The sequence below is a fragment of the Anopheles merus genome, chromosome 3L (assembly GCF_017562075.2).
Source record: "Anopheles merus strain MAF chromosome 3L, AmerM5.1, whole genome shotgun sequence".
In the NCBI taxonomy this organism is placed as follows: Eukaryota; Metazoa; Arthropoda; class Insecta; order Diptera; family Culicidae; genus Anopheles; species Anopheles merus.
Genome location: NC_054085.1, coordinates 2481235 through 2495644, shown reverse-complemented (window position 1 = coordinate 2495644; position 14410 = coordinate 2481235). Strand labels below are relative to the sequence as shown.

Below are 14410 nucleotides of genomic sequence, written 5' to 3'. Positions count from 1 at the left end.
GAGCGCTACCAGTTTCGCAAGCTGAAACAGTCATCGGATCAGTCGATAAACGACTACATTATCAGCCTTAAAGCGAAAGCGCAATCGTGCGATTATGGATCGTTTTTACCGGATGCGCTAAGGGATCAGTTTGTTGCTGGAATCCGAGACCATGAGCTACGGACGCGGTTGCTGAGAGAATCGAGAGTGAAATTTGCGGATGCGTGTGAAATAGCGCGTTCGTGGGAAGCGGCGCAGCAGCAGAACGCAGCGATGGTGGAGAAGAAGATTTTAGCATATCTACTACATTATAAACCAAATTATTATTAACCACACTATCAGCTATAGACACATGGTAACAAATCACACTATTGTAACACACTTCGGGAACCAAAACCACAATATTGCAACACATTCAGCAAATCAGATCATACCATAACAAGACAACCCGAAGAGTTCAGGCCAGACCGTTCATATAAAAACAATTGTGACACACTTACTGAAAACACCAGAAACACGCATAATAAGCAAATCAGGCGTTACTATAGAAAACTAGGTGAACCGAGAACGCATGCGACGAAAACATCAACGAAAAAATTCTTTAGCAACAATATTTGAAACCTTCTTTCGCAATATAGTAAAACCGCAGCATAGGCACACATCAACAAACACCTCACACCACTTCAAATTATAAATTGTTACCAATAACAATAACATTTAATTAGGACAGAAACACATTCCAAAACCAAATGTACAACGAAACCCATAACATATCTTGAGTATAAATAAAACCAATTCCGATCACGGCAGATCAGATTCGTTCGGACTGCCAAGATAGGACGTTACGCTTCCTAAAAACTTCGTGTACCAACTTATTTCAAGAGTTTAGTTATGTCCCCCAACCAAGGTAAGGGTTCTAAACTCCAACATTTCCAGTAAGGTAAATTCCTTCCGGGTTTCCATGATCGCCTGGACGATCAAATCAGTCCGCTTCGAATAGTTCGTTCCACCTCAGCTCATATTAGTAAAGATTGACTCCCCGCAAAACGGTGCTCGACGGCCCCGCGTACGTTCGATCACATTACAAGATGCATGCGGTAGCGAGCCTGCGTAAAACGTCTGTACAGCAGCAGAGCAAGCAGTTGGATCGAGAGTATGTGTATCGTCGAAGCAGCCAGGAGCAAAAGTCAAGTGCAGAGTGTCATCGTTGTCGTACGCACAATCCTGCGACTTGTCCAGTGTCTTGTCGAAGTGTCGGTTTGTGAAAAAACATATGAGTAACGCTAGTAGAGGTCGGTTACGGAAAAAAGATTGCAATAAAAGTCAGAATCCTCAGATGGTCCGTCTTGCTTGTAATAGTAAGCAATTAGAGTTTGAGATAGATTGCGGTGCGTTTGTTAGTGCAATTTCGGAAGAAACATATATTAAAATGTTCAACGATGTACAAATACTACCAACCGAGGAATCCTTTTTCTCAGCGTCAGGGCAAGCGATAAAGCCTATGGGAAAAATGTGTGTAAAAGTGGAAATAGCGAGGCGCGCTAAAATATTTGAATTAGAACTAATAATAATTCGATCGAAAGAAGTGTTACGCCACTGCTAGTAAGAAATTGGTTAGATGTTTTGTTCCCGGGTTGGAGAAAAGCATTCGAGTTAAAAAGTGTAGAATCAGATGTGCTGGCTGAGTTACAGAATTTCCGTGCACTATCAATGCGTCAAATGAGTCAATTAAGGGATTTGAGGCAAATTTAGTATTGAAAGAAGATTATTGTCCAATTTTTCATAAAGCTTATTCCGTTCCCTTCACCTTAGAAAAGAAAATCGAAAAAGAGTTAAACAAAATGGTCGAAGAAGGTGTGTTAGTGCCAACAAAGTATTCCGAATGGGCGAGTCCTGTGGTAATAGTGGAAAAAGATAATGGTTCTGTTAGGCTATGTCTAGATGGAAAAGCAACGCTGAATAAGTATTTGTCGATGGAACATTATCCACTTCCAAAAATTGAGGACGTATTCGCTAAAATTTCTGATTGGAAATTATTTTGTAAAATTGATTTATCAGGCGCATATTTACAAGTCAAATTGTCCGAGTCTGCGAAACAAATATGCACGATTAATACATCCAAAGGATTGTTCAATTACACACGTATGCCATTTAGAATCCATACAGCCTCAGCGATCTTTATGGTATTATAATGTATAATAGATGTATAATAGGTCAAATATTAAGGAATACGAAAGGATTGGCATATATAGATGATATTATTGTCGGAGGGAAAAATGCGGAAGAATGCAAAACGAATTTATATGAAGTAATGGAGTTGGACAGTCATAACGTAACGATGCGAATAAGTCAGTTTTTTATGTGTCACGTATAGAATATTTGGGTCACACTATAACGAGTAACGGAATACACCCAATTGAATCGAAAGTAGAAGCTATTGTAAAAGCACCAGTACCGAGTAATATAAGTCAACTTCAAGCATACTTGAGATTACCGAATTATTACCATTGATTCCTTCCAAATGTATCAACCGCATTATACCCTTTATATCAGTTGTTGCGAAAAGAAAAAAAGTTTGAGTGGACTAAATCGTCCACTCTAAAATTAGAACGTCTAAAATTACTGTTGCAAGATTACAGAGATGGTCGTTAATACTAGCATGTTGATGCACTGTCGCGTTTACCTTTGTCAGAGGAAAATAAGATAAAGGATACAAAGTTGAGTCTAAAAGTGTTAGAAGAAGAGACAATCGATCTAGAAAAACTAAACAACGATACAACTAAACCAAGAGTTTATACCATACTTTAAAATAAGGTATCATTTTGGGATTGAGCAAGAAGTATTATATTTCGACGAAAGATTAGTGGTACCAAAACGCTTGAAAACGAAAATACTACACCAATTTCATGGAAACCACGAAGGAATAGTTAGAATGAAAATGCACGTAAGGCAACATTTGTGGTGGAGGAAGTTGGATAAAGACATAACTGAATTTGTACAAGCCTGTGAGGTATGTCAAGCACGTCAACCGGTAAAGAGAGAAATAGTTGACACCACTTGGAGGAAAGCAGAACAGCCCTTTGAAAGGATCTTCTTCTTCTTTGGCACAACAACTGTCGGTCAAGGCCTGCCAGTACCCATTAATGAAGTGAGCTTGGCTTTCAGTAACTTATTGTTACCATAGCAGGATAGTCAGTCCTACATATGGAGGCACGGTCTATTCGGGGCTTGAACCCATGACGGGCATGTTGTTACATCGTACGAGTTGACGACTGTACCACCAGACCGGCCCCCTTTGAAAGGATACACGTCGATTTATTCTATTTTGAGTCGCGTACGTTATTAATAATCGTAGACGCATATACAAAGTACATTGACGTGAGAGTACTTAATATGTTGAAAGCTATAGATATAATCGAACAGTTAGAATCAGTCTTTGCTTACTTCGGAAGTCCAAAGGAGTTAGTGTCTGATAACGGTCCTCCGTTTAATTCCGAAGCATTTAAAGTATTTCTAGAAAAACATAAAGTCAAAGTTACAAAATCACCACCATACCACCCACAGTCGAATGGTTTAGCAGAGAGAGGTGTGAGAATTGTCAAGGAAGTGCTGAGTAAATTTTTATTGGATGAAAAAGCAAACCATTGTCGTTAGTAAGGAAGACAAACAAATTCTTCATGAATTATAAAAATACGCCGCATACAGTAACGAAAGTAACACCGTCTAGTACTGATGTTATCATATAGACCAAAACGCAATACGATGTAACGCACTCTTTTATATCAGATTCTGTCACTAAGCCGAACGAACAAAACTTCCTAAATTTTAATCAAGATAGAAAGGATCGTAAGGGGAAATACCAAAGAAACAAAATTGTAGTGTATAAATATGGTGAAAAAATATGGTACAGGAATCACTTTAAAGATTTATTGCGATGGATACCGGCTACGGTATTAAAAAAAGTTAGCCCCCTCATCTATTTAGTTAATTTAAATGGATTTTCAAGGTTAGTCCACATTAATCAAATACGCAAAAGAGGTATCGTAAGGTAATTTCATCCTCCAATAGAAATAGAGAAAGAAGTCAAATTCCATGAAATACGCAAACGGAAACGAAGTGAATCAAGATCGCCCCCGATCAGACGATCTGACCGATTAAAGGGTCAGCCTACAAGAAAATTTTGTAAATAGTGTAAATCCAAGTTAGTCCGGGAGAATGTAGTGTATGCGTGAGGTTGTAGTTTAAGAGTAATATGTATAAGTATATGTGAGTTTAAAGTGTAACTTGTATTTGTAATAAAGTAGGTCAGTCTAGTCCAGTCCGTCGATGCGCATAGATGTCACGTCGGGTTCGATAGGAAGATGCTCAGAAGGATCCTTGGACCCGTATGTGTGGAAGGACAATGGAGGAGCCGCTATAATGACGATCTATACGAGATGTACGGCGACTTCACTGTCGTGCAGCGTATCAAGCTCGCGAGGCTCCGGTGGGCTGGCCATGTTTTACGCATGAAAACGGACAGAGGAGGCGTGGTAGGCCCAAATTGAGGTGGCAAGACGGCGTGGAGGTGTAAGCCATTAAGGTCGGGATAACGGATTGACAGACGAAGGCGCGAGACCATGTGCGGTTTCGGACACTCGTGAGGCAGTAAGTAAGTAAGTAAGATTAAAACATAATATTTTATATTGAATTTTGTTATGTTTGATAGTATGTGATGCTGGAATATGCTTCGGTAGTAGGATGACTCACAACTTTTCGCCCTCTAACCCACTTGGAATCTATTCAACGAATCTGGTTTGTTTTGTGTTTCTCGATCGTCCAAATGTACCGCGTTGCAGAACCTTCAGTCGATGAACCAACCAAGTAGCAACGCCTTAAGCAGATACGACAAACCGTTGGCCCGCGATGGCTTGGGCCTACATTTATTTTGAATTTCTACTTCGATAGTACATGTCAGACATTCCGGACACCTGAACTATGAAGAGATTTTCAACTTCGCAGATTTCTCTACTAATTGTCAGACCTTCCATCGTCAGAAAACCTTTTCGGTGTTTTTTTCTATCTTTTCTCTGTGCATGTGTGAACAATAAAGCTATCAACAAAAGAGCATTTACAGGGTTTCGAACCATATAAGGGAATAGTTCAATCACTTAGGGGAATTTTGCAAATCGGTAGGGGAATATTGCATGCAACCTGTGGATGTTTGCAATCACTTAGGGGAGTTTTGCAATCGATTAGGGGAATGTTGCAAGCGTACTGTAGAGCTGTCATCAGACTGTGGGTGCCTACATTGGATACGTCGATGCCATCTTGGATAGAAATATGTTATAGAGAAGATAGAAGAGTTCAACATCTTTTTACAGACCCCAGTGAGATTCGAACGATTTCCACAACATGTTCGATGCGCTTACCTAGAGGGAGTATAGGAGTTGTAGTTTCTTGAACTTCGGACAATGATGTCGCAGAGAAATACTGAATATTGAAAAACAGTAAGATATTTCGTTAAGTGTTTCGTGGAATGCTCTTCTATGGACATGAGCCTTAACCATCTAAGCGGAGGAAGCTAAAACTCTGCTCGTATTTGAGCGGCGCATCTTGAGTGGAGACAAATGATGCATCACGGGTGTGATGGAAAGCTGTAGCTGAGAAGTAAGTAACCTGGAGAATTACCGTTAGCCGAGCCACGGCACAACAACGTGCTCAATCGTGAGCAAAGGTAAATAAAGAAAAACAGGGAGAGTATACTAATTTTAAGATGTTAATTAGCTTTGTTTCCATGGCACGATTTCTGCTTGAAAACTCCTGTCCTCCTGCTCCTGTGAAATGATACTATATGGTGACTTTATTCGCTAGGGTGTTTACTGCTTATTGCACACAATCGATCATCTTTACTTATATTTCCAAGCTGATATAGAAGTATTGTCATGAACAAAAAACTTCATTTTGTGTTTACATTGCTCAGAACGATCAGCGCTTTATTTTGTAAAAAAATATCTTCGCAAACGTTTGCGACAATCAACCAATAACATTGAAGCACTTTATTATGTCCTTTTCTTCGTCCCGACACTACAGAAACTTTGCGAAGATGTCCTTTGCAGACCAAGGGTACGGTTGATTTACATAAATATTCAACAAATTTCTAACGCCCACAAACACTACGCTCCTTGGCGCTGAACGATTCATGCAACAACAAAATCGTCGATACTCCATACTCCTTGAAGTGTAAATCCATCGCTAGACCGAAAGGGCTCTCGGTGGGATGCGGTCATCAGTGTGGTCGATTTTATATTTCGTTCCCAAAAAGAACCCTTGTCAAATATTCTTAAGTGATTACATTCTTGAATTCGTGATTAAATTTGCACAATTTTCCACTCTATCTTCATTCAATGGGCTCATGTTTCTTATCCAGAATGTTATACGAATGACATGCAAGCTAGCAAAACCATATCGCTACCTGCAACCAACCCCCGTAACAAGAAGCGGTGAAAATGGTATGCCTATCGGCTGCTTGACAAAAATTGTCAATATTTTTGACAATAAAACTAAATGAAATAATTACAATCAACCCTGATGTAAACTCGGTTATGTGTTTACAGGATTGCAAGAAAAAGAAGTCATGAAAAGAGGTACTTTTTATTCCATGCTAATAAGACTTACACGGTCATGCCAGCATATGCCAGGCTTCTGGTATAAGTACGTATCAAGCAACCAGATAGAATCTTCTTCTTCTTTGGCACAGCAACCGTTGTCGGTCAACGCCTGCCTGTACCACTTGTGGGCTTGGCTTTCAGTGACTGATTGATTTCCCCCCATAGCAGGATAGTCAGTCCTACGTATGGCGGATTGATCATTAAATTGAATAATTTTAGAAGAAATAAATTATTGAAAATTAAACTGAAAATTAATCGAACTTTGAATTGAAAATTAACTTGAAAAGATCGCTTCGACCAAAGTTTTATTCTACCAAAGTCTCGCCCGCGGGGCAAATGCGGCCTGCCGCAACATGCAATCCGGCCCACGAAGGGATTCGACTGATTTTGAAAGATGGGAAGAATGTATTCATATACAAATTACTGGCGATCTTTTAGAATGAAATTTAATACCGTTGTAGCTTTCAACTTTCATTATCGCAATGCGCAATGACAGACCAATCAGTATGGTCAAACTAGTCTTCAATATTCGCATATGTAATTATAAAAACATTGTTTCAACACGACAGTGAGTCTTTAAGAATGGAAGAAGTGGCATGCGCATTTTTTTCTAGAGAAAATAAACTAATATCTAGTGGCAGTAAATTTATTGAAAGTTTTGCATGCGACTTTACTTGATATTTGATGTTTTATATTTATTTGTTAAGCCGGTCTCATTGTACAGTCGTCAACTCGTACGACTTAACAACATGCCCGTCATGGGTTCAAGCCCCAAATAGACCGTGCCGCCATACGTAGGACTGACTATCCTGCTATGGGGGGAAATCAATAAGTCACTGAAAGCCATCCCCAAGTGGGTTGGCAGGCCTTGACCGGCATCGGTTGTTGAGCCAAAAAGAAGAAGAAGATTTATTTGTTAAACTCAACGGGTCTTATGTGTCCCTCTCGAAATGGGTAAAAGTAAGGCTCAGCCCTCTACGTTACATAGGAGAAGCGTTACATGCCTTGAAACATTCCCAAGCAACATTTTTATTTCAATTTTGTCATCCATGCGACAGACCAGAGTCTATTTTTCCAATAAAAAATATTTAAAACTGCGATGAAAATAAAAGTGAAAAATAGTCAATAACAGTTTAAAAAAACTCTTGAAGCTTTAAATTGGAGTACCATTTCCAAAAGTAGAAAATAAAATAATATGTAAAATATATTTAATTCTGTTAAATATATGACATGTATTTATTGTCTATGAAATCTACGTTTCTGGCCAATTCAATTCATAATTACATTTAGTTTAAAGGCACTACTATAAGGGCGATGAATTAGGTTAATAAATAAATTTGCTTTTATTTATGATTATTATTTTAAAATCATAGTTTTACACCAACAGTGGGCTTAAAAATGTATAAGCATTTTAATATTTTAATCGTTTTAAAAGTAATTATTAAATTAAATAACATTAATGAATATCAAATATAGTAAGGTAATAGTCATATTTTTTTTATTTTAATGAATTATCAATGAATCTAAACCTTATGAATGATTGCTGAACATTCATATAGTTTCGAATATTAGACATTATTATATATCAATTTGCTCATCTACGACGGTTAAAACAGGCGTTCAAAAAATGTGCTTGGGTTTGTGGTAAACTGGCGTTACGCGTAACGCTAGCGTAACGTAGAGGGCTGAGCCTTACTTTTACCCAGTAGTCCGTATGGCACGAATACAGTTCATAAACGCGGCGCGTGACATGTCAGATTCGCGACGATCACAAACGTAACGACCTGACGCGGAGCGAACGCGATTTACGACGAGAGATATTCGACATTCGCTAAAACTATATATGCAAAACAAAGTTTTAGTAATAGTGAAAAAGGTCCATACATTTTTTTCACTTGTTTTTACGAATTAGGCGTTTCAACACTGTCGCATTTTACCAGTGAAACAATTGTCAAAGTGCATTTTTATAAGATCTGTTATCAATTTTCCTGAAATGGTATTACTTGTTCGAAAAGCATTTTGATAGTTACTAAATGTACGTTTGTCTCGATAATTTTTTAACAGATCCTTAACTTATGAATCTTTGTGCGATTTAAAAATAGGAACTACCAATTTTGAAGATAGTTTGGCCGATATTATATACAATTATTACCGAATTACAAAAAATAACCCTATCAACAATTGGAGCGTCCGATGGCATCAATGAATTATTCTGTTTCTAAAATTTTATAATGTAATAATTTCAGCAAAAATATTTTTAGAAATCTCCCTCCTGCCCGCAGCTCTCGATCATTTAATAAATTTGGCCCTTTACCTAAAAAGTTTGTCGACCACTGCTTTAGACTAATATCAATTATACTAAGATAGCTATGAGCTATATACAATGACATCTACAATGAATCATCCGTATCATAATACTCAGTCCCAATGCATGGTATCTTAGTCATCACAACTATTCGTATAACATATACCTAGAAATGATAAATGCTTCAAAGTTCTTATCATACAACCGAAAAGCGATGATTTTAAATAACTTGCCATATGATGTAAATAGGCAAAACTAAAGTTTTCTATAATGTTGGAGCCCAAATGTTCCACAATCACTTAGTTATTTGATAGTGTTTAATTGTGTTGAGAAGTTTTGTTTTCACTTTCTCTCGTTGTTTAAAAATCTCAAAATTTAGTAACTTACAGCACATCAGTGAAACCATCTCTCAAAATACTGCCACGAAGCATAAAATACCTATCATATATAGCTGATGACCTGCATCATTATACCAATAGATTTCACCCGCAAATATTCCAAATATTTTGAAATATTTCTTTACAGGTATCGAGTTGTCTACACCTTGCACTGGGCGGATATTACTCACTACGGTTAACTTACCTTATCTCTTGCAACAACGTGTGGCTTCACCACACATACAGACACATTGGAGGTCATGTAAAGGAAGGTGTCGCTGGTTAGTTAGCTAGAGACTGAACATATTTTCCGTTATCTAATCTACAAACCGTACCCACTACGCTGATAAGCAGGTCGTATTGGTAACAACGATAGTGAATACAGAAATGCGGTTATGAGTATCGTTCCCTGGACAGAGTCAATTCAACCGTTTCATCCGTCAGAAGGAGCGTACGTGCACGGCGTATCGACGATCCTAAAAGATTTCCTCTACCACCATCGTACCGCACAACGCCCTTATAGTGACAGATTGAATCCTTTTTCTATCGTTCTTTAGACCCAATCCGCGCATAACCAGTGAAAAGATTAAACAGCCAAACCGCTAAATTGAGGTTACGCTACAGGTGTCGCAACAACAAGTGGTCATCGTGGTCCTTCGCTGCTATACGCAACTGTCCCACACATCAAAATGGTGTCTGCAGAAACGATTGGTTCCATTTTTATAAAAGTGTTCAAAGTGGTGAGCATTTATAACTTAGTTACGGATAAAATCAGTGAATGAAATCTTATAAATTAGTTAATCTAATGACAGTTTTGGAATACACAAATTTAAAGAAGTGTGGTTTTTAACTATCATCTAATACTCTGCTGTGATTAATTCCCCTAGGCAAAGCATAGAAAAAATCATGGAGATTTGATTTGGTTTGATTTTCCTTATCAAATTCATGTCTCACGATTGGCTAATGCATAAGATATTGATTTTAAAGGGTCTATTTTACAATCAACAAAACGACCACTCCCTGTACATATTTATCTTAATGTGCCATAGTGAAGTGTTGTATGTTATCACTCCCTATGAAACGATTAATTTGCTTAAACATAGATAATATTTCTATCGAAGCTAGTCACAAATTTTAATAATATTTTGTTTTGATAATTTCTTAAAAACATTAATTACGTTACCCTATCAAATATTATGGTTGTTATGAAGCTCGAATTTGCCTGAGGAAAACCAGTAATAGTTTATAGTAAACGATCTATCACCATATATGCGTGAGCTTATGCCATTTTGATGACTAGCAGGTCAATTCGGAAAAAAGGGTTATCGTATCCAACATTGCGTTCGCACAAGTGATAAGATAAGAATTGTCACCACTAACAACTAGCAATGTTCGTTCTTGACGGCATGGCAAAAATATTCAATTCCACTTGTCTACATTTTTACGGTAGGTTACAGCACTATCCAAAAACAATTCCACTAATATTTTTAGCTATATCGATTCTTCTGAGAGTAAAATTTTATATTACTTTCTTTTTAGCTAAAAAATTGCACTGTTAATATTTAAATTTTATTAAGTTTGAGTCCAAATTTTCATTTTTATTAAACATGGAATAAAAAAATTGACGTAACACTCATACCGGAAAAATGCGACCATACACTGGCATAAAGCACACAACAGCAACCAATTGAGAGTTGCCTTTTTTCCACCATATCGCCCCATACAATGATACCAACGATCAACGAACCGTTGCTTTCAAGAAAAGAGAACATCTAAACCAATGTTGAGAACCGTAAACGCAAAGTTGTATGGATGTGCATCAATGGACACCAGAACAAATATTGTAACAAAGGGTAGAACATTGATTTTTTCCTGTATCATAATGAGGCATAGCACATACGTTCTCCATCTTTATAGCATTCCAATGGAAGGACTACATTGTTACGGCTTTGCACTTAACTTTTTTCTTCACTGCTATTTTTACGGTGCGGTGGACCGAGTAAGATTATTTCGCACGCACGATTTTACGTACACGCAAGAAGGGATCAGTACACTCGATAGAATGCTATTTTTTGTCTGTAACGACCTTCGGTCGTGAAACGAGAAACATAAAACCCCTGACACAATCTAAGCAGGATGCATTCCCAAATTAAATTGCGCAAACAACATTAGTGCTGGACACAATGTTTATGATACCCTGCGGGGAGACCCAGTGTGCATGTTAGATCCATTACTTAAGGTGTATCTGTCGATTCCATTTTGCAGGTCATCAACATTGTAGTACTGATCATTTACCGAACGGGATATGGAGGAGATTTCCTCGGTATCGGTGGTACTTGGAACCTTAACGAGGAGAAGAGCCCAGATGCAGAAATCGTCGCGTCAGGTGTATTTGTCGGATTCATCATCTATACCGGAGTGCAGCTACTTACTTTTGGTTTCGGTACCACCAAACACAAGTACGAGCTTTCCGACACGATCATGAACGTGGTCGGTACGTTCATGTGGGTTGCTGTCGGTGGTACTGCACTACACTACTGGCACGGTTATCTAGCGGAGCACGACTTTGAAAACATCACTTCCGAAAGAACGGTAAGTCTAATAGTAGATAGATGGATTGAGATCTAATAGATTGAGATTAGACAAATTGCAATAATAACACTTTTTGCTTTATATTTCAGGCTGGATTGGCATTAGGTGCCTTGTGTGTCATCAACGGAGCCCTCTATCTAGCAGATTCTGTGCTTGCCTTCATTCATTACACTAAATATGCCTAATTTTAGAATACACCATAAGTGAACATTGCTGACATTGTTTAGAATGTAGTGTTTGTACGATTAGTGAGGCTAAGGCATTTATTTTAATTACTTAGATTCATATACTTTGGTAACTATTATGCAAGAGAACGTAATCCTTAAGGCATTGAAGTGTAGCTCTATGCTTCCTCATAATATCCGCCCTTTTCAATTAAAAGTTTAATCCTCCAACAACAATAGCCTTGCAACAATTATGTTCAAGTGATTCCTATAAATGACGAATAAATGAAAAGGTAGGAATTACCACCAAACCACAAAAATAACAACCTGATTGTAGTTCTTTTACAATAAAAGTTTTACACATATTCGTCAATGTCTAGGTAATTTTACTGCGGTAAAAGTGTTGTTGATAGGTATAAACTAGTGTTGGGAATTTCGTTAAAAAAAGGAACGGAACGGAACTAGTTCATTTTTCAAAAAGAACGAAACGTGAACCTGGGTGCAAATGAACCGACCTAGAGCTTAGAAGCCAAACTGTCATTCATGGGAGGGGGGGGGGTTTACTTGAGACAGGATATGAAAAGGCGTTTCTTAAATCATCATGCTGAAATCACCAAATCCAGATGGGTTCAACCTATGTCCAGTAAGCTGTACCAGCTGTGCTAACATAAAGCATGCATTTATTATCTAGCATTTTTTAAACTTTTTAGATGCGACGACCATTTTTGGTCAAATCCTTCCTGTGCCACTAATAGGCTTGGCTATCAGTAACTTAAATGCCCATAGCAGGATAATCATCCCAGCGTATGGGGGCACAATCCATTCGAGGCTTTTACCCATGCCGATGTTATTGAGTAGTAGGAGTTGACGATTGTATCACGAGATTGACTAATTATTTGAATTTCACTTACTACTTAAAACAAATAGTTTTTTTTTTCACATAAATCGATACGCGACGAAGTGCGATGAATATTCCTGTGAGCATGGGAGAGTGCACAGGTAACACATACTGTGTGCGAGAAAGAGTGAACAGTTATCTTGCATGCAGCAAGCAACAGCCGGACAAAGCCGGTTTTTTCAAAGAACGGAACGCACGAACGATAGCACCTTGATGACAATATTGAAGCGGCAAAGACCGGAACGGAGTGAACGGAAAGAACGAATTGAACGGAACGGAATGAACGGAAAGAACGGAATGAACGGAAAGAACGAAATGAACGGAACGGAACGGAATGAACGGAATGAACGGAACGGGACGGAATGAACGGAAAGAACGGAAAGAACGGAAAGAACGGAATGAACGGAATGGAACGATTTTGTATAAAGGATCGGAACGGAACGGCGTACATAAAGAACGGAACTTTTTTACTAGGTTCGGACCGGAACGGCCAACACTAATCAGGACCGATATGATTTCATAAACTATTCCAACATTTGTAAGCGTTCGCGCCTTCGTCTGTTATCCCGGCCTTGATGGCAGATGCCTTCACGAAATCATGCCACCTCAGTTTGGGCCTACTATGCCTCCTCTGTCCTTGTAGACAGCCTAAAAAGACTTTACGGGCTGGGTCGTCCATTTCCATGCGTACAACATGGCCAGCCCACCGGAGCCTCGCGAGCTTGATAAGCTGCATGATAGTGAGGTCGTCGTACATCTCGTATAGATCGACATTATAGCGGCTCCTCCATTGTCCTTCCACACATACGGGGCCAAGTATCCTTCTGCGCATCTTCCTTTCGAACGCGGCAAAGAGGGTTTCGTCAGATTTGGACAGTGACCATGTCTTAGAGACGTATGTGAGTACCGGAACTATATAAGTACTATATAGTCCCAGCTTTGTCCGTCGCGACAGGTTCTTTGAGGTGAACTGATTTTTTAGACTGTAGAATGACCGATTTGTAGCCAGCATCCTTGCGCGCAACTCAGCTTCCATGCTATTGTCGTTGCTGACCTTTGACCCAAGATAGGTGAATTATAGGACGACTTCAAAAGTGCGTTCACCTATCTGAACATCACGCCTACGTAGGTTCTGATTATTTATTGGTAGGGCCGCTGATGTTGCCATCATCAGTTCGGTCTTTGCCTCGTTTATCTGAAATCCGAGTCTCTTTGCCTGTTCAATCCCTTGGTAGGCTTCTGCTACATAGAAGAGCCGCAGACTAGTGTTGGGTCATACGATTCATTTCACGACCTGAGCCGGAGTCGGGTGCGAGCCAGCCGGAATCGATTCCGACCCGTGGGTGCAGCGGGTGCGCTAGGTAGGAGTCGAAATCAAATCCGACCTGCGGATGCAACGAGTTCGGGTCGACCCGAAAGATCAGTAGCATGAAAGCAAGTGTTTT

At 38.9% G+C, this 14410-nt stretch overlaps 2 protein-coding genes across 4 annotated transcripts in view; one reads left to right on the top strand and one right to left on the bottom strand.

Annotated features, from left to right (window-relative positions):
* Nucleotides 1–14410, bottom strand: part of LOC121598583 (pleckstrin homology domain-containing family G member 5) — a 92397-nt gene that overhangs the window by 67170 nt on the left and 10817 nt on the right. The window lies entirely within an intron of this gene.
* On the top strand, nucleotides 9708–12432 carry LOC121598584 (protein snakeskin). Its single transcript, XM_041925621.1, has 3 exons — nucleotides 9708–10051; nucleotides 11577–11903; nucleotides 11993–12432. The coding sequence occupies exons 1-3, from the start codon at nucleotides 10001–10003 to the stop codon at nucleotides 12086–12088; spliced, it is 474 nt and encodes a 157-aa protein (XP_041781555.1). The 5' UTR covers nucleotides 9708–10000; the 3' UTR covers nucleotides 12089–12432.